Source organism: Thermoascus crustaceus (genome assembly GCF_041956765.1).
Source record: "Thermoascus crustaceus strain CBS 181.67 unplaced genomic scaffold VTN00scaffold_9, whole genome shotgun sequence".
Taxonomy (NCBI): domain Eukaryota; kingdom Fungi; phylum Ascomycota; class Eurotiomycetes; order Eurotiales; family Thermoascaceae; genus Thermoascus; species Thermoascus crustaceus.
The window spans coordinates 450,253-473,449 of record NW_027192535.1 but is presented as its reverse complement, the minus strand read 5'-3'; the positions used below and the strand labels follow the sequence as shown (position 1 = coordinate 473,449).

The following is a 23,197-nucleotide window of genomic DNA, read 5'->3' as shown; positions in this document are numbered from 1 at the left end:
CTCTTCGGGCTCTGTTTGTTGACCGCGAGATTCCGTTTTCTTCTGTTTTTGTGCTCTATTGTAGCTGTTTTTTTTACGGTTTTTCTGTAGCTGAAATTCTGTATACAGTACACTGGACTAGTTGTTAACAGAGTTAGGCCCCTCGCACATACAACGCAATAGCGATGGGCGCTCTCCGCAGGCGATCGCGGTGCGGGTGCGGAGTTCCGGCCGAGTCCTTTTTGTCCCCGGACGTTGCTGTGTGCGCTCACCGCAGTCGACTCATCGCGGAAGCCTCTCTACCCTGGTCGTCCCGGTCCTGATCTTCTCCTTCGTCTCTCTTCTCCGTGACCTTCTTCCCATCCTCCCCCGTCCTCCCCATCAGCGTCCGTTCGCTTCATCGACATTTTCCCCCTCCGCCATGCTTTCCACCCTCCGAGCTGCCAGCCGTCAGGCTATCCCGCGTGAGTCAGGCTTCCGCGTCCTGATCGCGGGCATCAGACAGGCTTCCACCTGGTCCAATGTCCCCCAGGGTCCTCCGGTGAGCTCGGGACAACACAGTCAAGTGTATACTACAGCCGTTGCTGACCAGAAGGACTGTTAGGACGCCATCCTGGGTATCACTGAAGCTTTCAAGGCCGATACTTTCAAGGAGAAGATCAACCTGGGCGTGGGAGCTTACCGTACGTCTCCCCGCATTGTCTGCCGTTTTTGCCTTGTCCTGAACAATACTGACATCTGCCATCTGCACAGGTGACGACCAGGGCAAGCCGTACGTCCTGCCTTCCGTTCGCACCGCGGAGGACAAGATTGTCTCCTCCCGCCTCGACAAGGAGTACGCCGGCATCACCGGTATCCCTTCCTTCACCAAGGCTGCGGCCGAGCTGGCCTACGGCGCCGACTCCCCGGCCATCAAGGAGGACCGCCTCGCCATCACCCAGTCCATCTCCGGCACCGGCGCCCTGCGCATCGGTGGTGCGTTCCTCGCGCGCTTCTACCCTCACGCGAAGAAGATCTATATCCCCACCCCGAGCTGGGCGAACCACAATGCCGTCTTCAAGGACTCCGGCCTCGAGGTCGCGCAGTACCGCTACTACAACAAGGACACCATTGGCCTGGACTTTGACGGCCTGATCGCGGACCTCAAGGCCGCCCCGAACAAGAGCATCATCCTGCTGCACGCCTGCGCGCACAACCCGACCGGTGTCGACCCGACGGAGGCGCAATGGCGCCAGATCAGCGACGTCATGAAGGAGAAGGAGCACTTTGCCTTCTTCGACATGGCCTACCAGGGCTTTGCTAGTGGTAACGCGGACCGCGATGCGTTTGCCCCGAGACACTTTGTCAAGGAGGGCCACAACATTGCTCTCTGCCAGAGCTTTGCCAAGAACATGGTCGGTATTGTCTTCGGCCAAAGACAGGAATACAAAAAGTATACTGACTTGAACAGGGTCTGTACGGTGAGCGTGTCGGTGCCTTCTCCCTTGTCTGCGAGAACGCAGAGGAGAAGAAGCGCGTGGACTCGCAGATCAAGATCCTCGTCCGTCCACTCTACTCCAACCCTCCCGTCCACGGTGCCCGCATCGCGTCCACCATCCTGAACGACCCGGAGCTGAACAAGCAGTGGCTGGGTGAGGTCAAGGGCATGGCTGACCGCATCATCGAGATGCGTGCGCTGCTGAAGAAGAACCTGGAGGAGCTGGGCAGCAAGCACGACTGGTCCCACATCACCAGCCAGGTGAGATCCTTGTTGTATAACTGACCTAACGGCTGCTGACATCTGATGATAGATCGGCATGTTCGCGTACACCGGTCTGAAGCCGGAGCAGATGGAGGCCCTGGCCAAGGAGGTGAGCAGATCTCATCCTACACCAGCTCGTGATGTATACTGACATGTATCAGCACTCCGTCTACGCCACCAAGGACGGCCGTATCTCCGTCGCCGGTATCACCACCGGCAACGTCCGGAGACTCGCCGAGGCCATCTTCAAGGTCACCGGTTAAATGACCCAAAAACGGAAGAATTCATGCAGTGAAAAAAAAAGCACGAATCACGAAACGAAAAGCTCATGGGATGAGTTACGTTGGTTGATGATCGATCTAACGGTTCATTCCGCCCTCTACCTACGCCTTACCTGCGTCTGTACAACTTGTACCGATATCCTAACGTTAATGGTCCTTTTCTTTTCTTTTTCTTTAGCGTCCCTCTTCTCTTGATTTTGCTTTTCTCTGGTCCTGCTGTTGTCTGTAATGTACTTTCTTCTTGTGTTTCCAGGCAATTTCTCTCGACAACTGGCCACGTCTATTCTTGTTATGTTATAGACAACGACACATACCATGATCATTGTGAAGAGCAGAGTCGAATCGATCGACATAGTTAGGTAAACTTTTCTACTTGGACTATCTTGACGAGGAAACGAATCAATCGAATCGAACGAGATGTTGACCTACCTAACCTAACTTATCAAGAATCAATCAGATTAGATTCCCACTTTTTGTTTTCTCCACTCTGCTGTCTTGTCGAAGTTAGTCCTAAGACTTAAGACCAAAACTAAGACTAAGACTAAGCTTACATACTGCACTCTCCGTACGGAATACACCGGGTGCTTCACCGCCTCCGTTCACAGTACGCTGTCGCAGACACGCAGCGTACTGTACGTCTATGGAGAAAAGAACGACGAATGTTATCGATATCTGAAGCTCCACCGCGAGTAGTACGCAGTAGGTATATATAGTGTAGATCAAATCAAGGAACAGAAGGGAGACACGGACTAGATTCGGCTCCTGATTAGTTTAGGTGGGTAGGTAGGTAGATAGGCAGGTAGGTAGTTTATGTAGCTAGGAGAATCTAACCTGATCTATCTATCTACCTACATAGCACCTAGCCATTCTGAAATCTATGCGGTAATAATGCCCTTGAGGATGGGGTCCAAAGTTGGATGGAGAACCCTAGAGTTTTACTGTGTACTGTGTACTGTATACCTCCAAGCTTCTCCCTGCGCTGTACACAGTACCTAACTGTTCCTGCTCTCCTCCGCTTGGCTTACTTAGTGCAGGCCATTCATTATTCCTTGTTCTTGCATTGCTTAATGTGGCTTGAACTTTACTGTTAGAATAATAATAGATAGGTCAAAAGCTAGCTAGCTAAGTAATCTAACCTGACGATTTATGTCCTGTCCTGTTCTTGTCTGGAGAAGAGCAGACAGAACAGCGGAACAGGAGACAGGATGGAATGGAATGGGATATCAAATTGTCAATAGACGAGGACCTCATGAGACTGGCCCTGAGCGGTCACCAGTGGACAGTCAATGTGGAGCCTGCCTACTACAGATGCGGCGTGATCTGTCGGAGGTTATTTTTAGGACTACTTTCTTCATGGTACACAGTAAGTTGTGACAAATAAGAGAGAAGAGAATGGTGAGACAGGAGGGAGGGGCGCAAGGGGTGGATGTCTTCCTTCCATTGGAAATCAGGATCAGAATTCAGGGCCAGGGCCAGGGCCAGGAATAATTAATTAGGAATAGGACTATAGTCAGTACGACCTGAAGATCTAGAATCAATTATCGAGTTAGATTAAGATTTAAGTGGTATAAACATGGTGGATACCTACCTACCTAGGTACCTAACTACTACTCCGTACACAGTACTCCGTACTACTGCATCTCAACTCATCCCATCCCGTCTCATCTCTCATATAATGTCGATAGATCTAATTATCCCAACCCATTCTACCGCGTAGACCTTGCTATTTGAACGGGACCGATAACCCAAGCTTCTTTCGTAGGGAAGCTTTTTCTATCGAAATAGATACTGCTACTTGGGATGAAAAGAAACACTAATGGCCCGGATGTGACCATCAACCTAGGTTTTAGGCTCTTTTCTTTTTCTGGGGGGTTTTTTTTAATCCTTAGATCTAACCTAGTAGCAAAAGAAAGAAAGCCCTCTAATATCACAACAAAAAACAGGAACCATAGTTGAGTATGATAGATGATACTGTAAGAAAGAAAGAATAAGCCTGTCGGTCCTTTCTTGAAGAAGGACAGACTCTCCCTTGCTTGACGTCCAAGTCTGAGGACCTTAAGTACCTTCGATGACCTAAGTAGGCTGCGCAGAATGCCTCGTTACAATGGTTATCCACCTCTTCCCCATCAGATAATCAACGGGAGCCCTTAGCTGACTATTGACGATTACTTATCTAGAAATATAGCTCAACATAAAAAAGGATCTCGTTATCGAACCAAGGCCATACATATATAGTGCGAACATGTCGGCGTGTATTTCATTTCAGAGGAGAAAGCTCCGAAGATAAGAGGTCCTTTCAGCATTCAACAGGGGTCCATCCTAGGAGGAGGAAGGTCTTAGGTTATCGTGCTGATGTGAACTCACCATCTCCAACCACAAGGGTCTATTCGTTTACCCGGTTGTTAGGTCGTAATAGTAGGTTTCTATGTGCCCCGTTGAGGGCTCCGGATAGACCAAGGATGATTCTGGGAGCTTTCAAGCTATATCCCCTGTTCTTCTTGTGTGTATCTGAGTTGTGTTTATGGACAGTTCCGTTTGACGTGATTCCTCCTCTTCTAACCTTGTGTATATTGATCCCTTCCAGCTAGCTTTCCTATAAAAGTAAGAAGCTTGATATATCGTCCCCGTCCAATAGACAGGATCAGTCTAGAAGAACGAAAAAGCAAAAGGGGAGAGAGTATGACACTAAAAAAAAACACCTCCCTAAGCTACTAAGAGCCTCGCTGCCTCATGTGCTACTGCTATTCCTACCTAACTTGGGGGCAGACGACTGCCCGATTCCAATCCCCACACAGGTACTCCGTACATTGTACAGCGTTCACAGCTAATTTTCCGGGCCCTTAAGGTTGTCAGTCGATGATTCCTTTTGGATGGCTAGTCTGGTCATCTGGCCTGTGATATCCATTCTCGCAGCAATTGTGCCGCCTTTTCATGGTCATACCACTGAGCGTCCCAGAGAGTATTGCCATTGACATTAGCTCAATTTTCCAACAATAACTGCACCACATCCTCATAACCTTCAAAGAAAGCAGCCTAAAGAGCCTTGCCATATAAACCACCTTGTGCATTAAGATCAGCTCCATTCTCCAAAGTAAATTTACTGTATCCTTGAGACCCTGCTAGTGACGCATAGTATACAATAGCGTTGTCATTTTCCCAGATCCTGGAAGGTATCCAGCCAGGCCAAACAGGCAACCCCAGGCTGCGTATGCCTGTCTCTGTTCGAGAAGGAAGTCCAAAATCATTCCTTGAACGTCCTTCTTACTCTCCATATGCCTTGCATGGTCCATCCAATACCAAGCAGAATATCTCACCAGCGGAAATGCTGTCTTGATTTCTTTAGCAGGATACACCACTATGGGACAGGTATTCAGACAGACTCCTGTAATAGATGCCCATGTATTGATTTTGGTCATGCTAGTTCGAAATGTTTCTTCCACTTGCCTGGATGCGGATGTGAGCCAATTGAAGTTCCACTGAGGCCTCTTCACCATCAAAATCATCCTGCCTACCGACTAGAGAGACTAGGCTTGAGAAGACTCTCATAATCTCCTTGGGAAAAGGCAGACTTCCACGGGAGCACTCCAACGAATGTATGCATGAATATCAGCATCCACCGGATATCGTTAAATAGGAAGAAAATTCTCTTCAGAGATCCAGGACTTGAGCCCCGACCCAAGTTCTCGTTCTCTCCGACTAGTGGTGAGGAACTAAATATTTCTTTCTCTGGAGGTTGCCAGCTCTCACATCCGAAAACACAAGTCTTTTCTTGTTTGGGACTTATCTAAGGTATCGATACAATCTCAACCCTCTTAGAAAAGTGCATCGTGCTCTGGACAGTTGCAACGATGGACTCAGTTGTTGGCTGTGTCGACGTCTATTTTCACACTTTGAAAGCAAGGTGTCAAGCTCCTTTCGAGAATGCTCACTCCTGGAGTATATCTGTGCGCAACAGGCGAGCGGATAAATTAGTCGACTGACTGTTTGTTATTTTCACTAAAATCGAAAAAATAAAAAACAATGTGTAAAGAGTTTTCTTATTTCTGGCGGAGAAGCTCGATAATTGTTGAGCTGAGAACAGTCTTTCCACACCCCGGAATTCCATATAACTAGAGGTGCTGGTGTGACTCAGGCTCCCATTCTTTAGGAGGTTCGCTCTCAAGAAACAGTGAACCTGTGTCTCTATAACGCCTTTCCTGCGCTTTCAGGAAGTTGGTTGAGGGATCAGATAGGGCCATCCAGTCATTGATTTTTCTGAATTGGCTGTCTAGATTTAGGCTTTCCATCAAAGCCCTCGTACCTACTGTAAAGGAGCGGATGTCGGCAACAATCTTTGCGACTACAGGCAGTTGTCAATCAAAAGGCCCTTAAAAAACTAATGGAGCGACTTCTACTTACCACTTTTCATTTGCACGTCCAGCGAAGGCATGACATCTGCCTTGCGTGGCTTCAGCACTATAAGCAATTCTCTTGCATATGCTGCAGCTAGCTGCGTAATTGCGCCAGTCATCATTCTCGTGGGAATCCGAATAGTCGCATATACCTCGTATCACAAGACGTCTCAAAACATAGAATATTCAGATTGAGGTCATTGGCATACTGATCTCTCATCATCGCATCTTTCATGACAGAGTTGGCAGAGGCGATCGTTCCATAGTGGCCAGTGACTGCACGGCGACTGTGACGCTCCGGGCGTTGCTTCAATCCATCAGTCCCACACATTTCGCAATTGCTCCCACCCTTATGCTGGTAGTCAGCATGATATAATCGATCGTGCTTTGGACGTTGATATTCTGGCATATCCTCCATTCGCTTCAAGTGCTCGGCTACTCTATCTGGCTTCCTCGGATCGTTCTGACGCCGTCTTATCTCTTGAACCAACCCGAGTAGCACCTCCGGCGGAGCGTTCAGCTGACCGGTTGGTTCAAAGATCCCGTTGGACAGTTTCTTTCCCAAATCATATTGCACCACGCCCCCAAACCGCTTGTGTGGGACACTGACGACGACATCACCCAATCGTATAATTTCCAACGGTTGGATCGGACATTGTAAACCCTCTAGAGCGTCCAGAAAGGCCTGTCACTTCAAACAGCGAATATTTCGACTCAGTGTTGCAGCGTCCTCGGCGCAGGCTGTTGGCGCAGAAGTATCAGGCAAAGAATTTTCAGAAATATCTTTGGCGCTCAAATTGATTGACAATTTGGCAAGAATAATGAATGGCTCCCAAATAGCTGAATGGAGATGTCAAGATCTTGACTGAGAACTTCAAGTCTTAATATGCACATGCAGTTAAACAATATGGGAGATGTTAAGTAGACATCCACGTAGAGGTCGTTTATGTATGAAGAAGGTTACTAATGTAGTTGGTGGTTCATAGCCTAGAAAAGAGGAAGAATCTAAGAGAATGTAACTCTGCAGCCTCACTCAAGGTACCTGAGTGGTTGGTTTGTTGACTGTACTGTGTAGCCCGGCGGCGAGCGGGAGCCACGTCAGGTTTCTATGCAAGGCAGAGAGTACATTTCGCGCTGCCTTGTGACTGCCTTGCATAATTGCACCCAGTCTCAGCCTTTTCCAGAATCTCCTAGCCAATTGGGATCCCTTTGCCTATTTTTAACTATAACAGAGAGATTTAATCGAGAATTGTGATGTGAGAAATTTCGAATCATCTATTGTTGGTATGATGGGTAGGGTAAGGCTGACTTGTAGAGGGGTATAGGCGAGCCCTGCCCGGTTGAACTTGGCACCGACATCTACATACTCGTAAGGAGATAACAATCTGCCGTGGCAGTGGTACGTCTTTGGAAAGTCTGCGTTCACATTATCTACCTATCTTTTGATAGTCACTTTTCTTGTTCCAATTGCAGTCGTTTGGTAGGTTGTCCTTACTTACATTCATCCAGTCCTACATTAGATCGTAAAAGTAGACATACCGGGATGCATACTCAGGGAAACAGCTACTCCATTGGGTTCTCTGTCTAGATCGCGATGACTGCCTACTTAGGAGTTATCTAAGTATGCAGCTTGATCATTCAGCGCGCGATGCGGCGGAGGTGGGTGGACGGCTTGTTAGATAGGGCAACGTGAACCCTACTACCTATTAGGCAACAAGACAACCAATTTGATGGAATTGAATTGGATTCAAGAACGTTGTTTTATCCGTGCTTTGCGGTCGCGGTTGCAGTTATGTTGTGTTGCAGAGTTGGGATGGCAGGTTAGGTTGGTGTTTTGATGCTGCTTTTTTTTGCATTTCACTGCCGACATTCCTACCGCCTGATCAGCCAGTAATATTGGACAGGTTAGGTGCCTAGGTAGGTCGGGTAGTATGATATGAGTAGAATAGGGCATTGAGTCTTTTTTCTTTCTTCCTGTTTGGAAATAATAGATGGGTAAGGAACTGACAACTGACAGGTTGTAATGTCTGTGCATGTCTACATATCATGTAGTAGGTATGTACGGTATAACATTGGCATGCAAACACAGGTTCTGTGCATGTATCCTTCTCCGTATGCCAGAGGGAGAGGGAGAAAGGACGAGGAGAAGAGAAAATGGTATGAATCGACCAATTGAGATTATAAGCAAGAGCAAGAGCAACGAGTTAAGAGACCACAATGTTAAGAGTTTTTCTGATTACGATTTCATTTGGTCGGTGCCTTTTTGTTTTTCAACATCTTGTTACAGACCCAGACCAGACCACTTTTCAAACAAAACCAAATACAGTAGCACCCCAACACCACTGATCAGATCATGTCAGGAGCAAATAATAAATAGGTAGGCGGGGAATCGATTGGCGTCGGTAGGTAGGTACTGTACGTAAGGTGTATGTGTGCATGGGTTTTCAATCACACATAAAGAAAAGGGAAGGGGGGGATTAAGAATTTTTGGATATAGACAACCCCAGGCATGCATCCTTGTCCTTAGTCCTTAGGAAGTGGGGAAGTAGAGGTAGGAAGGTAGTGGAGTGAGTAGGTGTGGGGAGGGTGGAAGAACCCTTTTGCTGAATAAGTAGGTAGGTACCATCTATTTGTCTTCCTTGATTTCACACATTACCATCATGACAGGACAAAAGAAAATGTTGCAATAGATCCAAGAAAAAAAAAGGGAAGAAGAAAAGAGAAAAAAAGAAACCTTGCGGTACTCAGGTCTGCTTTGTCAACCGATCAATCAGTCATGGAAGATAAGATGGAAGGTGGAAGGAAGAAGAGGCGAGGAGGCACAGTATTTGATGCTGATGAGAGTTGAGCGCGGCTACAACACTCAAGCCGTAATCATGCAGTTATCCTTTCTTTCTCATTTCCGTTCCTTGCTGGAAGAGTCGTCAAGTCCGGGCTTGCTTTTTATTACACTTTCTCTCCGTAGAATCTCCTCAAAAGTTTGGCAACTTCGTCGTAGTCCCCCTTGGCCTCGCCCAGGGTCTGTTTGATTTTCGCCAGGGCGGTGGTGTTGTCCTTCTCCTCGGTGCCGGTCTCATCCTTGCCAAAGTGCTGGATCCTCTCACAGGCCTCCTTGACCTTGGTCAGTCCGAGGGTGGCAGATGAACCCTTGAGGAAATGACCAAGTTGGGACAGCTCGCTGAGGTTTTCATTGGTCCTGCAGAGAATGATTGTCAGCTCATCCAGTCACAGATCGATGTTTTTAGAGTGCACCGCAGAACGTTCGTGCGAGGACCCGTTTATCCAAATAACCCCCGGACTTGATAGGTCTTGGATACGGGACAAGAACAAAGGCAAGGTCCTCGCTTCTACGATAACAGTAAGACCGGAAAAGGGGGACTAACAGAGCTTTCTCCATTTTTTCAAAGGTAGTCTCAGCTTGTTCAAAAAAACCATATACAATGCCCCTGCTGAAATCCCTTTCATCGTCGTCATCCATCTCTAGAATCTGGTCAAAGGTCGAGGGGTCGATGACGTCGGCATAGTCTTTGAGATCGGGGGTGCCATCAGCAGCCTAAGCAGAAACAAGAAGGAAAATGTCAGCCTCTTGATTACACGCTTCAGATGTATGGAAACATGCTGGGTGTCTAACAACCTTTGGAGCCATGATTAACGTGTTTGTTATGACAGAGATTCCGGGTTCAGATGCCGCCAAGCTGGCTAGAATAGTCCGTTTTTGTGATGCGTCAAGGTGAGGTGTTATGGCGGAGAGTATATACGAGGTCAACAAGAGGGACGTTTGGCATGCAAAAGTGTCTGGGTGTTGGCTGTGGCGATGTCTCTATCCAGTTATGGAAGATCCAGAGAATCTGGTGATCCGGGTTGCCTCGACGCGATCCAATGCAAGATGAGCACGATATACTGAATTGCAATACGTTGAACGACCTTTTTTCTCTTGTCGACCAGTCAGCATGATCCCCAGACTGATATGATAGAATCGTCAGACGCATCTGAAAAGGAAGTTATTGCGACTCGAAGTTGATCTTGTAATCTGTCTTATACGGAACTGCCCTCTACTTCCAGGGCGTTTACAGGGGGTATATCTTAAAACCCCCCAAAGCAGAGAAAGGCTTGGACATGGCGTCCGGTCGCAACATGTGTGTGTTGATTCCGCAAGAATAGGGAGTGGGCGATTTTACCTGAACTGCTCGTGCTTTGTTCGACAAAATACTCTGGGTGTATGGGATCCCTGGTTCGGTCGCAAGAGGATTGGACGGAAGCGAACCACTCTGCGCGTCAGTGTAAGCGAACGCTTGAAACCTTTCTTTATTAGGAGAAGTATGGAGATTGTCGATGGGCGGAGGATAGCTGTCAGAGGCAACAGGGAAAGAGGAAGTGAGGCATACAGGAGATTGACCGCTTTGGAATAATGCTGACGAGCAGCTTGGGGCGAGTCAAGAGACGACTTGGTGTATCTGGAATCCCAAGGTGGCCAGAGAGGGGCGTTGGATAAAGGAGAGGAGGGGTAGAAACGGCCGGTAAGCCACCTTAGACGCTTTTAGTTTCCTTATCGACAGCGGATAGGCGGTCTTTGCACGGAGGTAAGTATAATTACCTAGCCAACTAGCACGACGGGGGACGAACTGGACAGAGGACGGGGGTGGGTGTCGTCTGCGCTCTTCCCGGCGATGGAGCGTCGGCGCGGCGGAGGTGGCCAGTGGGTTTCGCGCTGCAGGTGGGAGATGTGCTATAACGGCCGCAGAAAGCACCGGAAGAAAGACGCGAGGGAAAGCAACATGCCCGTCTAGAAGAGGAGGAAGGTCCTTTTTTTTGTTCTCGTTTTCCCCCTTTCTTCCTTTTTTTCTTTTCTCCTTTTTCTCCGTGTCCAGGGTGTAGCTTTTTTTATTTAATAATTGAGTGCTAGACACAGTGGATAACGACTGGAGATAGTGGGGAAGCGCAGGTGGTGGTGGTGATCGCGGACGGGGGGTGGGAGGACAGCAGAGGGCTGACGGCTGGCGGTGGGCTGGTCTCCCGCCCTAGAAGACCCGACTCGGGCTGTCTAGCGTCATTCTACGGGCTCTCTGCAAACCAACCCGCCGTGGAGAGTTCACACGGAGTCTGCTGTCTGTACTACGACGGACCACTGCTTTTGAATACTTAACTTACCACCGTCGCGTCTGCGGCACCCAAGTACCTGGGAGTGGGAGATCTATCTAATACGGAGAAGACAAGCGTGACATGTTAACGGGTCTAGCCCGATCATCTGCCCAATCCGTCAGGTTACTCTTACAGTTAGTATGCCAATCCTAGTGCAGTCTGTATAGATATCCTCCATCGGTGCTGTCGACTGATGAATGGCCAGCTTGCAGCCGTGGATAAAAAATCCACTGCTAGACCTGTTTCCCCGAACAAGAAAAAGAGCAATGATAACAGTGTCTACCGTGTACGGAGCACTCGGCAGTCTACCTTGGTCTATCAGGTCTAAGACTCTAGGAAAGAGGACACGATGGATACGACGTGTGGGATCCAGCGGCCCCAGAACGGTCAGAACCGCTCCAGGCTCTCCGCTCTCGACAAACCAGGGGACTGAGCGTGCACTGTCAGACTGGAATCTTCGGACTCGGAGGGGTCGACCGGACTAGCACGGTAAGGATGAGCGATGCTAGAGGGCTCGATGTAACTGATCGATTGCCAGCGCTCCGACTTGGCCTGGCCCGCAACGGATACCGTTGGGTTGGATATCTGTCGGAGTCTGTAACTGTGACCTGGCCCGAGAAGGATGGATCACTTCGGACCAGTGCAATCGACGATCACCTCCAACTACGTGGGGAAAGGTCAGTCTTTGTGCAGTAAGGGCAGAGGAATAATCATGCTGCTACTACTATGGAGTAGGACCACTCCATGTAGCAAGATTGCTAGAAACATCTCTCTGGACAGTGCACACCGCAGATCCGGCACACTCAAGCTCCGCGATTGGTCTTGATGGATTTCTTGAGCGCAGATGAGGAGACGCTTTTTTATTTTATGGGTTTCTCCGGCGCAATTTATGTGGCCTGGCTGGGAGAGCTCGCAGCAGACGATGGCAGCAGAGCCCGCACCAGGGTCTGCAGGCCGCCTATGAGAGCTTGTCGAGCGGGCTGTGACGTCGAAGCGGGACCATCCAGCACACGGCGATGACGTTATGGCTCAAGAAGGGGCCATCCTTCGGTAAGTACTTAAAAGGGATGCTGGCAGGCCTACCTGGCCGTTCTGGAGGCCGGGAATGACTTCTCTCGCACGAGATTCTCCGGGACGGGAGGGATTCTGCCAGCACCTAGCCCGGGGGTTTTCCCCCGGCGGGCACTGCAAATGGGAGGACCACGATTTCCCAACGGCCACAGCCACGGTCACAGCCTCGATCATGGCTCTCGCGTGCCAGACTCGTGAGCTGAAAGAAGGGAGAGGCACACGTCTCACTGGACCCTTTCCGGTCGGGTTTCCTTGAGGGTCAAGTTAAAAAGCATAGTCATAGCCATCCACTTCCAGAATGGGCGGAGAAGAAAAAAGTGTGCGTCAGAGGCGCAGAGCGGGGCTTTCTCGGGCGCCGTCTGCTGGAAACGGCAGTTCCTGCCCCTCCGTGTCACGATCCGACCAAGGGGGATTCACCGCGCATGCCCCCGTGGGCGGCGTGGGAGCCAATTGTGCGCCCGCGCTGCACGCCATGCTGCTGCTCCTGCTCCCTAACTTCTCGGCGTCGCGCCCCATGACATCAGACTGCGTGGCCTGGAACCTCCGATTTCCTCGCCGGTTGCTGCCGTCTGATTCGTCCTCCCCTCCCCCTCCCACACCATCTCGTAAAGACAGAGTCATCCCGTGAGGCTTTCGGGCTGAGGCTCAGAAACAAGTGTAACCTGCCGTGTTGCAGCAGGTTTAGCTTGATAGATTAACTCTTGGTTTTCATCTCGCACAGCCGTCCACGAGTTGACTGATAATCGAATCGCGGGTGCCAAGATGGTGGGGAGCCGTGAGCCAAATCTGAAGACCCTGCTCAGGGTACAGTGACGAGCAGATTGGCCGTCTGCCACCTGCGTACCATGATGATATAGATAGCTATCAGTGTCTGGTATCTTAAAAATTGCCGCATCGGGAAAACCGTAGGAAGAAAAAAAGCAAACATCGTGCCCAAGGTCCTAAGTCGAGCGGAAGAAAGCGTTTACGGACTTTCTCCGTACCTATCTATCTCAGAACGGTCTCAACTCCCCATGGCTATCATTTTTTCTGTCGTTGCACCGGTCCAGCGAAGACAAACAAAGAACCCTCTACACAAGGAAGATCCATCCTCCTGTTCTTCCGGTTCTGATGTCCCACGGTCCTGTACAAAGTAGTACTCAGGCAGTATCATTGTCGCATGGCCGTCCCTCTAGCACTGGAGTTAGAACCCATGTTACCATGTAGAATATGAACATGGATTGATTTGTCATATCAAACGATCACAGATACCGGCCAGAAGTCCCCTTCCCCGCAATTTAAGCTTTTGCCCGTCCATACCTTACCTGCGGATTCATCTGCAGAGTACATTATCCAAAAACAGGCAGAAATCACCGGGAGCGCCCCGCCGATCGATCGGTCAATCAATCGATCAGCTCCCTTTTGGTTTATTATTATCAATAATAATAAAGTACATGCATGGAGAGTGCCTTTTCAGTAGGTTTTCTGTATATAAATGGTACAGTGAGAACATAACACCATGTACAGTACACGTGCATTAGGTATGTACATGTCACTTCCTTTCTTGCTCCTGACCCTCTCTTGGGATCTGATCCAGAACTGATCCGATCATACGATAGTGAGCACCACCAAACCAAGAGAAGTGAATAAAAACAAATGGACGTGAAAAAGAAATCGTCATTCTTTGGGATTGGGACCGTGATCGCCCGGCAACATTGCATACATTAGAATCAACTCGTTTTTTTTCATGATGCATCGGTGGTCTCGACTCTCAACAGAGCAGGGCCCGACTATACATACTTGTTGCCAATCAAAATAGTTTATAGCTGTACGGTGGGCACCAGGTCTGGCCGGGCCTTATCCCTCTAAATGTAAGGGAATTCTGAGCACGCTTTACTCAGCATCACGATACAGTAGTCTCTAGATATTTCCGGAGAGATAATAGCAATAAAGCTATCGATCTCTCGTATCCACCTTTACCGTCACAGAGAGCATTGTACTGTACAGAGCAGAACACGATGCAGTCAGAAACTTTACGAACAGTTCTGTCTAGATTATTAGTAGATGCCTGCATCAGTTCCGCCTGATCTAAGCAAGCCAAGAAAGCCGGAGTAGAAATAGGTATATTACGTAGTGGAACTCGACTTCTCTACAGATAGAATCACTCTGGATATGTACATGTATATACAACTAGAGTGGGTACCTATTTACCATTTGGAAGGCCTCACTGCTAAAGTTCTATTTCTGTCTGCGCTTTCTGATAGACTGGTAGACGGTTTTGCTGGAGATGAAGAAGGACGGTCCACAACTAATTGCTCTCTTCTGATCCCGCAGGATGAATCATCTATTTCTCGCTATCATCGTTATTTTTATCATCATCATCATCATCATCATCATCATCATCATCATCATCATCATCCTTATTTAGGTCCCTAGGCAGATGAGTCGAGAGCAAAAAAAAACCCATCCAACATACGTCGGTATCCTACTCTACCCACAGCACAAACGCAAAAATTTCATCTGGATTGACTCCTCCATCCTCCCTTCACAAGCTCAACACTGTGAGCAAGGTACAATCCATCTTTAGGAACAGGTGGACGTGGTCATGCCGTAGAAGGGAGAGACTTGATCATATAAAACCAGTGGCTGGATATTATGATGATGATGATGATGGTGTATGAATATGTTGAGAGTTCTTGTTGAAAGAACCTTTCAGAGTCTCCCCGGCCATTCTCCCGTCCTCCTCCTCCCTAGCTGTGGTAACTAAGCTTTGTAGACATGCATCCCCAGTACAGAATTCTTTTCAACTCTTGAACCGCAGCACAGACAATGAAATCCAATATGCTCAAGAGAATGAAACTCGACCCATCACGCTTAAAACAAATTAACCTCGATTGAAATCACCCTAGGCGTCACTGTACAGTATTGAATAGGACTAGATACTTTCTTCTTCTTATTCTTCTTCTGCAGTGCGAAACAGCAAGGGTCAATATATTGTGAGCGTAGTGTCGTCTCATGATGTGTACATGTCTATTTAAGCCTTTAGTTTGGTGTGGTGTATATAGGTAAGTGCCTCGAAGTCTGGCCCTTCTTGTCAGGACGAGAAGAAATAGTATATGAAATGATAGATAGATAATCTGCTAAATTGCGTTTCATTGGGGCTCTTTTTCTTATTTCTGAAATCGTATAGTACATCCAGATCTCGTGCTGACAACGGAACGATTATTTTGTTTATTCATGAAGCTGCTTACCCAAAGTTCATCGACAAGAATATAGTCCAGTTCCTGTAGATGTAAATTAGAAGTACATAGTTCGCAAGGTCGAGCTTCGTCACTCGCATCGCAGCGGAAGATAGACTTGGATTGAGAAATGATATCGTGTTTTGTCTATGAGAACAGGAAGTGAACGAGATACCTTTTGGGATGTCTTGTCTCGTCTCGAGACGAGACGAGACGAGATGTCATGCTTATGACTCAGTAGCAGTTCGAAGTTTGTCATACACATGCAGGAGGGAAAGAAGGAAAACACCAACGCATAAGGTACCTAATTTGGGATCAGGCTCGAAAATCAAATAACCTACTGCAGAAATGGATTTCCAGTAATATCCCGTCTCTTGTCAAGGACTTAATCGATCTATGGTGTATAGAGCGTCGAACAAATCAGCATAGTACGTGGTAAAGAAACTCGATAATTACGAATGAGACGAGCAAATTAAGTACATATCTGCCTGAGCGGAGAACTCTTCTTATCCCTCTACCGTATTGTTGACCGTTCATGTATGGTCAATACTCTGGAGTATGAGCGCGGTTCTCTTTCTTTGAGTATTTTGTCAATGGGTTTCTCGACTGAGTGACTAACTGATCGCTTACTGTCAAGTTAATGGAAAGCTGAGTGAAGTACCTCTTCAGGTACGGTACTGAACGACCGTTCTCGCGCATATGGATTTGCACGGCGTCGTCAGTGGTTCGGTCGTTCCTATCCATTCGGGTGTTCAGCGTCAGGAGGAACTCGGACCTCCATGAGCAAGAGATCTAGACCCATCCTTCTCCATCTATCCTTCGTCCCTCTGCCGGTATCCCTCTGTCTATTCTTGAATCTCTACGCCTGGACGCGATTGAAGTCTTCAATATGCAGCCGATGGCGGGAACTGGCAGCTATCTATCTCGAATCTCGATAAAAAGCAGGCTGAAAATAAAGAATTCAAGGGGCTGATCCTGGTCTTATAGCATATACAGACTGTCTGGGCATTCCCGATTTCCAGGATTCCATTCTGCAGATGGCCTTGTCAACTTTCAAATCGATCGGATCTATGATCGCCTTCGCTTTTGGAGGCAAAACTAATCGGGATTAGACTTCGAGGGACAACCATAAGGGGTATTGCCGAGGACGGCAGGGACAAGGAAAGACACTACTGACAGACCAGGGTCGAGCATTCAAGGTAACCTTGAATGTGCATACAACATGTACGTGCTCAAAGAGAAGAAAGAGAAAGGCAACTCCGATGACATCGAGGGAATAAGTACTGTCAGAGCATATAGCACGGTTTTTCAGTCCACGTTCACTGAATGAAAATAATTACTAATGATGCCGTTCGCCAGATAAGTCGCCGACCTTCCGAACCTGATATCAATCAGCTGTTACAGTCGAAAAAAAGGAGTAAAGGATCGAGTTTAGGAAGAGAGCTGAGGAAAGATTCGCCTTCCAAGGCGTACAAGGTTCCCGATATGTACACGGTGGCCCCCGCTTGTTCATCTTCTCTTTCGAACTTCTGTAGCCTTGCCAAATGCTAAAGCACAGATTACCGTTTTCACGCCAGCATCCGCAGATCCAGACAAAGCAAATGCTCTTATCCGAAGCTTGACAGGTCACACAGCAGCAGCAAGTTAGTGGGGCATGGGTGACCTGTCTTGATACTCGTAAGCCATGTAGGCGTGCGGTGCGCTCGACAGACGGCACGGCACTGAAATGGAGTCGGGATGTCGATATGGTGAATAGCACATACAGTACTATCTCCTCGAGGTGGTGTCTGTCTGTGTGTCAGTACATACATCATGCTTCGAAGCGGGACAGCTTCATCCAAACCTTATCTAACGAGGCCATCGTTCAACGCGCTGAACTGCTTTTCTTCTTGTCCTCTGTTCCACGCATGCCCTCAGACCCTGGTCCTCTCGCGCACTCTGTGTCGAATTCACTAAGTTCACTCTCCCGCTCGCTTACTCACGACGATCGAGACCGTCTGTCCTCCCAGGGTCTAACCAATACTCTGTCCATAATGGTACAGTACATGCATTGTTCGCAGGGGACACGCAACGGGGTTGTTCGAGATGCCTGAAGCCAGGCAGACCATGCAGGCAGGCCAGCAGGGGAGGGGAGGGGAACGACAAGGGGACCCCTGACGCGAGTGATAGATGCAACATCCCTGGTGTTTGCTACCGCTAACCATGACCATGTTCAACTCTTTTTCGGACAGAGGGCCGAAGGCCAATAAAAAGCTGCGAACGGAAGGCAACACCCGGCGAAGGATTCTGTAGTGTTAGATCCTTGCGAGGACTCGAAATGTTGAAGCCTGAACATCACCGATGTCATGAAGATTCAATAGCAAGGCTCGAACATGCATAGTCTTCGTCAAGAAAGGTAGCAGTAGTAAGTATCTAATGCACTGCTCCGGAGGGGAGGGAAGATGGAGAAGGTCTGTCGGGACTCGCCTGAGTCACAGCATTTTGGAATTATTCCTTTCAGACGAATGCAGCTACTAATAGCTTAATTTCGAGGGACAGATTTTACACATCATGCGCACAGGCCCGGACATGAGACGAAGTCTCATCGTCTGCTGTACGAAGTATTGACTATTTGGTGCAGACCTACCTACCTACATCCCGTAGCATTTCTATAGCAAGGCATTATAATCACGCCACCCTGAACTTTGCTACAGTACCATTGTGAGCAAGAAACAATCCACGAGAGAAGATTGGCTGTATGAGGTATGTCCCAGGTTTTCATTACAACGTCCGTGAAGGACGATCCGCAATGTTATTGCTGCTCATTTCCGCATTTATCACGAAATTTGATAATCAGATCTATTCTCGGGTCAGACCTCAGAAGAAATGTAATGTAAGGCGTACCCAGGACTTGACAGCAGAAGCATCCTCCCGAGTCTGACATGGGAATAGGGCTTGGATGCGGTAGATCATTGCATGCGGCGGCAGGATGCACCAGCAAAGGCGGCCCAAGGAGCTCAAGATGACGCTGCAGGGTACTACAGAGACGAAAACCTAAATGAGACGTTTGGATATGGTGTATGTAGAATGTACCACGTCTCGAAGGCTGTTTACCAACGTCAGTTTGGCTGATGGAAGTCAAATCTCGGAGACCAATCTCGTGATTCGAGTTCATAGTAAGTAGCTACGTCTAGGGATGGCGATAACTATATATAGTCTCTGGTGGTGAGTGAAAAGTGGAAAACTTTTTTCTTTTTTTTTTTGTTTTTGTTTATTATCCATGCAGATTCGCTGTCCACCGGCGCAACTGAGCTCCAGGGTATCGTTGAGACTCCTTGACGGAAACCGACAGGCCGGCATGAGTTAGAGAAGATAGTAAGTCCCTAGATCCAGCTTCTAATGTCGGGAGGTCGGTTAGGAGCCAGGATAATTCCAGTCACACGTGCCACATTCTTTGGTGCATCGAAATATGAGACTTTTTTTTACAGCGCATTATCACGGTCAAGGGAGCGGAACGGTTCACCAAGGCACATAGTACAGAGTTCGACGACCTTACTCGATATTTGCTACGCAAAACCGACAACACTTAAGTATAAAAGCAAGGACCTTGCTTCTCGAGTCACATCTTTATTTTCCCTTCGTCCCTTGTTATATCCCAAGATCTGAGTCCAGAGATCCGAGAATATATTCTCTTCAATATTGCATACGCCGCCGGAAGTTGCTTCCCGGTTCTCCCAATAGCTCTCTAGTTCACACAGCAAGCACACCGAGATGGCGGCAGCCGTTGGGCCCCGCGTGTCCAAAGAAGAATTCATGCACGCTCTGGGTCTCGATGCAAATAATCCTCAACATGAACATTACTACCGAGCGATGAGAGTAAGTGTAATCGTCATCCTCTTGTTTCGTTCAACAACCACAATGTGTTGTGGCAATTGGATTAATAATTCAAAACAGGAAGAAGCGATTGTCGTGTACAACCACATGAACCGGGATAGCTCAGACCTGCTCGATAATCTCCGGAATGACCCATCCATGCGTCCGCCGTTCTTCTGGCACCACATCCGACCCGAACGGCAGCGATGGGGAATCATCGAGATCTGGAGAAATGCAGGGCCGGTGACACGCCCGCTTTTCGACCGCGGTGCGACCAACGGAGAGTACGGTCCGAACTGGGTAACAGGGTGGTTGTTGTACAGCGTTTTCCGGTCCAGGGACGTCCGCAACAATCGTAATCGACGCAAAGGCGATGATGGTAGTTCAGGCGGTATGCTGTATTATTGTCGCTTTCCTCTGTTTGTTGCTAGCGAGATTGCTGATGTACCTTCTTCTCAATTTAGGTCAAGGCGGGTCATCAAAAGGCACAGCAGGAGGGGCAGCAGCCGGAGGAAACGTAGCACAGGCGAAGAAAGGCTACTATGACCCTGTCAGAAACGGACTGACTTGATTGAGTACACACCACCGAGATCTCACGAAGTGCCAATTCTTTTTCCTTTCTTTTCCTTCTTAGCTTTATCGTCAATGTGCATCCTCGTACTGTACTGTACTTGTGCTGTGCTGAGGCCCATCCATCAATGAGATATTATTCTAATTTAATCGTCATCATCATGAGTGTCCTTCTCTTCCCGATTAGGCTTTCCGTCCTTTGCGTGTCTCTCTTTCTCCAGCGCCTTGGTGACTCGTTCGTCCTGCTCATCTGCCCTCTCATCCCACTCGACATCATACTCCGCAGCAACTGTTTTGATCTCCTTCCTCAGCATGTTGCCTTCGTCGACGAGCGATTCCCACAGCTGCAGATCGACCCCTTTCATCTGATAAAGTTTCTTCTGGCGTCTGCTGATAGTGAAATCGAGAGCTGATCGATACGAGACCTCCCTGTTGTGATACAGAAACCAGAGATAACCCCCCATCAGCGTGGACAGACTGGCCAGGTAGGTGACCGGCTCCATGGTGTCCCATCCCAGATCCGTCTCGAACGTCAGTCTATACACGAGGTACCACCAGAGGACCAGGATCCCGAAGCCACCAATCGCCACACGCTGGGCCCCCCGATGGGCCAGAGCATCGCACTCGTGCTTGATCAGCGCCATATTCTTGATCTTCTTTGACACCTTCCGCAGCCTCATCCGCAGATAGTACGTCCGGTCGTTGAACGAGGGCACCCCGACGCGGATCTGGCCCAGGGGTGAATCTTCGATGATGATGATGAACTCGTTCGCCCGGGCCGCGTCCCTGATAAAGTCCCCAATCTCCGTCGATGAGGACCACCGGACGAAGTGCTGCCGCTTGTTCTCCTGCCCCGGGTGTGGGCGTCGAAGGTAGCTGTATGTCTCTACGCCTCCCTCTGGGCCGCCTTCTTTTACGTCCGATGATGGATCGTGACGTGGCGTCCCATTTTCTTCTTCTTCTTCCACTTGTTGATCCCGATCCCGATCCTGGTCCTGATATTCACCGTCACATTTGTTGTTGTTGTCGCTGTTGTCATGTATGGCCCTCTTCGGTCTTATCGAATCGTCATGCTGCTCCATCGCCAGGAAGGATATCGACGGAGGTTTCTGTTCACCGTGTAGTCCTTTGATTGGAGGAACCTCGGACTGGATGAGGCGTTCGAGGTACGAGAGAGGTTGTTGCGGGTGGACTAGGAGGGCCAACGGTTCTACGTCTATATGCAAAAATTACTTAGCACGTTGCCTTGCGCATACTCAATATCTAATACGATGAAGGCATTAATGTAGGTATGTATGTACGTACCTTTCCCGTCCTCGTTATGGTCATGACTCGTCACCGGTATGATCAGCTTGAGGAGCTTCGAGGGGGTGGTGAGTAGTTTGCCTGCACCCATTCTCAGCACGCTGTTATATATCCTAAAAGGTAATAAAAGAGCAATTGAGGGTAAATGCCAGACTCACCCTTCGTCATCGACCCCGTCCACCTCTTCTTCCGAACCGGCGGATCACTCGATCCCTCCCGGTGCCAGGGCGCCCGGTTCTGCTTCTCCTTCGCGTCCTGGATCATCCGCTGCGAATCCGGGTCGTCGTGGTCTTTTCGCGTTTCGTTGACTTTGGAGCTGTATGGTCTGCTGTTGTTGTGTTGGACATGGTTGTATGGTGATTTTCTTCCTCTTCCTCCTCGGAGAGGAACAAGAGGCGGCGTTGGTCGGTTGAATAGTAGATGAAGCTGGTGTATTCGGAGCTGATGATGCCGCTCAATCGAAATTGGGGTATAGACGGTAGATCGAGCATATTGAGATGTAGATGCTAGGTGATGACTCTGACTTGCAGACAGCCGGGTCCTGGACCAGGAAGACAAAGATAAAGATAACGCCTTAGTATTTGCAGCAGCAACAGAAGTGGTAGTCCGGCGCAGGGAAGAAGACACGGTAGTAGTAGTATTAACGACTGCGCGACCCAATACGAGACTCATCGTTAGAAGCCTGCTGCAGCCAGTATCCTACCTAACCAGGTATCTATCCTGCCGAGCGGGCGGGGGGTATATAAACCAAGTAGAAGGGCTTTCCACGCATTGTACAGGGCAAATGAATCGCTTTGCTATCTCGGGGGAGGGGGCATTTTATATAATAAGAAAAGAACAGAAACTTGTTCCAAGTTTCTCGTCCTGTTGATCATCATCACCAGTCAGTCCTTGGAATAGGAAGGGTTATCAGGTACAAGACGCGGGACGGCTCCCGCATACGTCATACAAGCAGCCCAGCCCAAGCGCCAAACCTCAAACCGGCGGAGCAAACAGCGTAAATAGGGTCCGCGAGCCCCGTTCGTTTTTGAGTCATGAGTAATCTATCAGCTGAAAGGGGAAAAGGGGGAGAAAATAATAATGTTTTGCGGACAGTCCTTTCTGGTGTCTGGTATAGCGTAGTCTTCTACAATGTTAGATACGCTTTTAACGTGACCTTATTTCCCATGTGATGGTACAAGCAGCAGTTTGAGGTTGCGATCGCATGATGCTATATAGGAGGCGCTTGTGCAAGTACCTACCCAGGTAGGTAAAATTATGTTAAAAAAAATCTACGAGCAGCTCACCCTTTCGAGGTGATCTGCGCACTCAATCTCATTTATACACATCCTACGCTCACCCATCCTCCCTCGAGCCCATACTGGCTGTTTAGCAACCTCACCAATAGATTCATGATGCGTTGGACGCACGGAAGCACAAGGGTGCACTTGGCCATCAACTGCTACCTACAAATAATCATGAAAAGGGAGTGCTCTGCCCCTGTTCCCTTCACATTCCCTCTTGCCTCTTCTCTCCTGGGTCTCTGCAATCTGTACTTTCTATTGAAGCCAGGCATAATATATATAGCATACGAGTACTGCAAGGAGCTCAACTGCGGATAGTCGCTTCGCCTTCCATATAAGGCTAGCACAGCTGTACAAGAGAAGAGAG

General features: G+C 48.7%; 5 protein-coding genes across 5 annotated transcripts; 2 read left to right on the top strand and 3 right to left on the bottom strand.

The window, feature by feature from the left end:
• Positions 1-400: 400 nt before the first annotated feature.
• VTN00DRAFT_10180 (uncharacterized protein) lies at positions 401-1,983 on the top strand (the record flags this gene model as incomplete). Its single annotated transcript, XM_069426808.1, has 6 exons — positions 401-520; positions 584-662; positions 733-1,373; positions 1,430-1,717; positions 1,770-1,829; positions 1,882-1,983. The coding sequence occupies 6 exons, from the start codon at positions 401-403 to the stop codon at positions 1,981-1,983; spliced, it is 1,290 nt and encodes a 429-aa protein (XP_069283942.1).
• A 7,355-nt stretch (positions 1,984-9,338) lies between these two features.
• VTN00DRAFT_10179 (uncharacterized protein) lies at positions 9,339-10,038 on the bottom strand (the record flags this gene model as incomplete). Its single annotated transcript, XM_069426806.1, has 3 exons — positions 9,339-9,588; positions 9,776-9,945; positions 10,024-10,038. The coding sequence occupies 3 exons, from the start codon at positions 10,036-10,038 to the stop codon at positions 9,339-9,341; spliced, it is 435 nt and encodes a 144-aa protein (XP_069283941.1).
• A 182-nt stretch (positions 10,039-10,220) lies between these two features.
• Positions 10,221-11,169, bottom strand: VTN00DRAFT_10178 (uncharacterized protein; the record flags this gene model as incomplete). The annotated part of the gene is made up of 4 exons (XM_069426805.1): positions 10,221-10,325; positions 10,571-10,660; positions 10,778-10,814; positions 11,141-11,169. The coding sequence occupies 4 exons, from the start codon at positions 11,167-11,169 to the stop codon at positions 10,221-10,223; spliced, it is 261 nt and encodes an 86-aa protein (XP_069283940.1).
• An 8,401-nt stretch (positions 11,170-19,570) lies between these two features.
• On the top strand, positions 19,571-20,243 carry VTN00DRAFT_10177 (uncharacterized protein; the record flags this gene model as incomplete). The annotated part of the gene is made up of 3 exons (XM_069426804.1): positions 19,571-19,675; positions 19,754-20,063; positions 20,137-20,243. 3 exons carry the CDS (start codon positions 19,571-19,573, stop codon positions 20,241-20,243), a joined length of 522 nt encoding a protein of 173 aa, XP_069283939.1.
• A 145-nt stretch (positions 20,244-20,388) lies between these two features.
• Positions 20,389-21,811, bottom strand: VTN00DRAFT_10176 (uncharacterized protein; the record flags this gene model as incomplete). Its single annotated transcript, XM_069426803.1, has 3 exons — positions 20,389-21,458; positions 21,548-21,628; positions 21,706-21,811. 3 exons carry the CDS (start codon positions 21,809-21,811, stop codon positions 20,389-20,391), a joined length of 1,257 nt encoding a protein of 418 aa, XP_069283938.1.
• Positions 21,812-23,197: the final 1,386 nt, after the last annotated feature.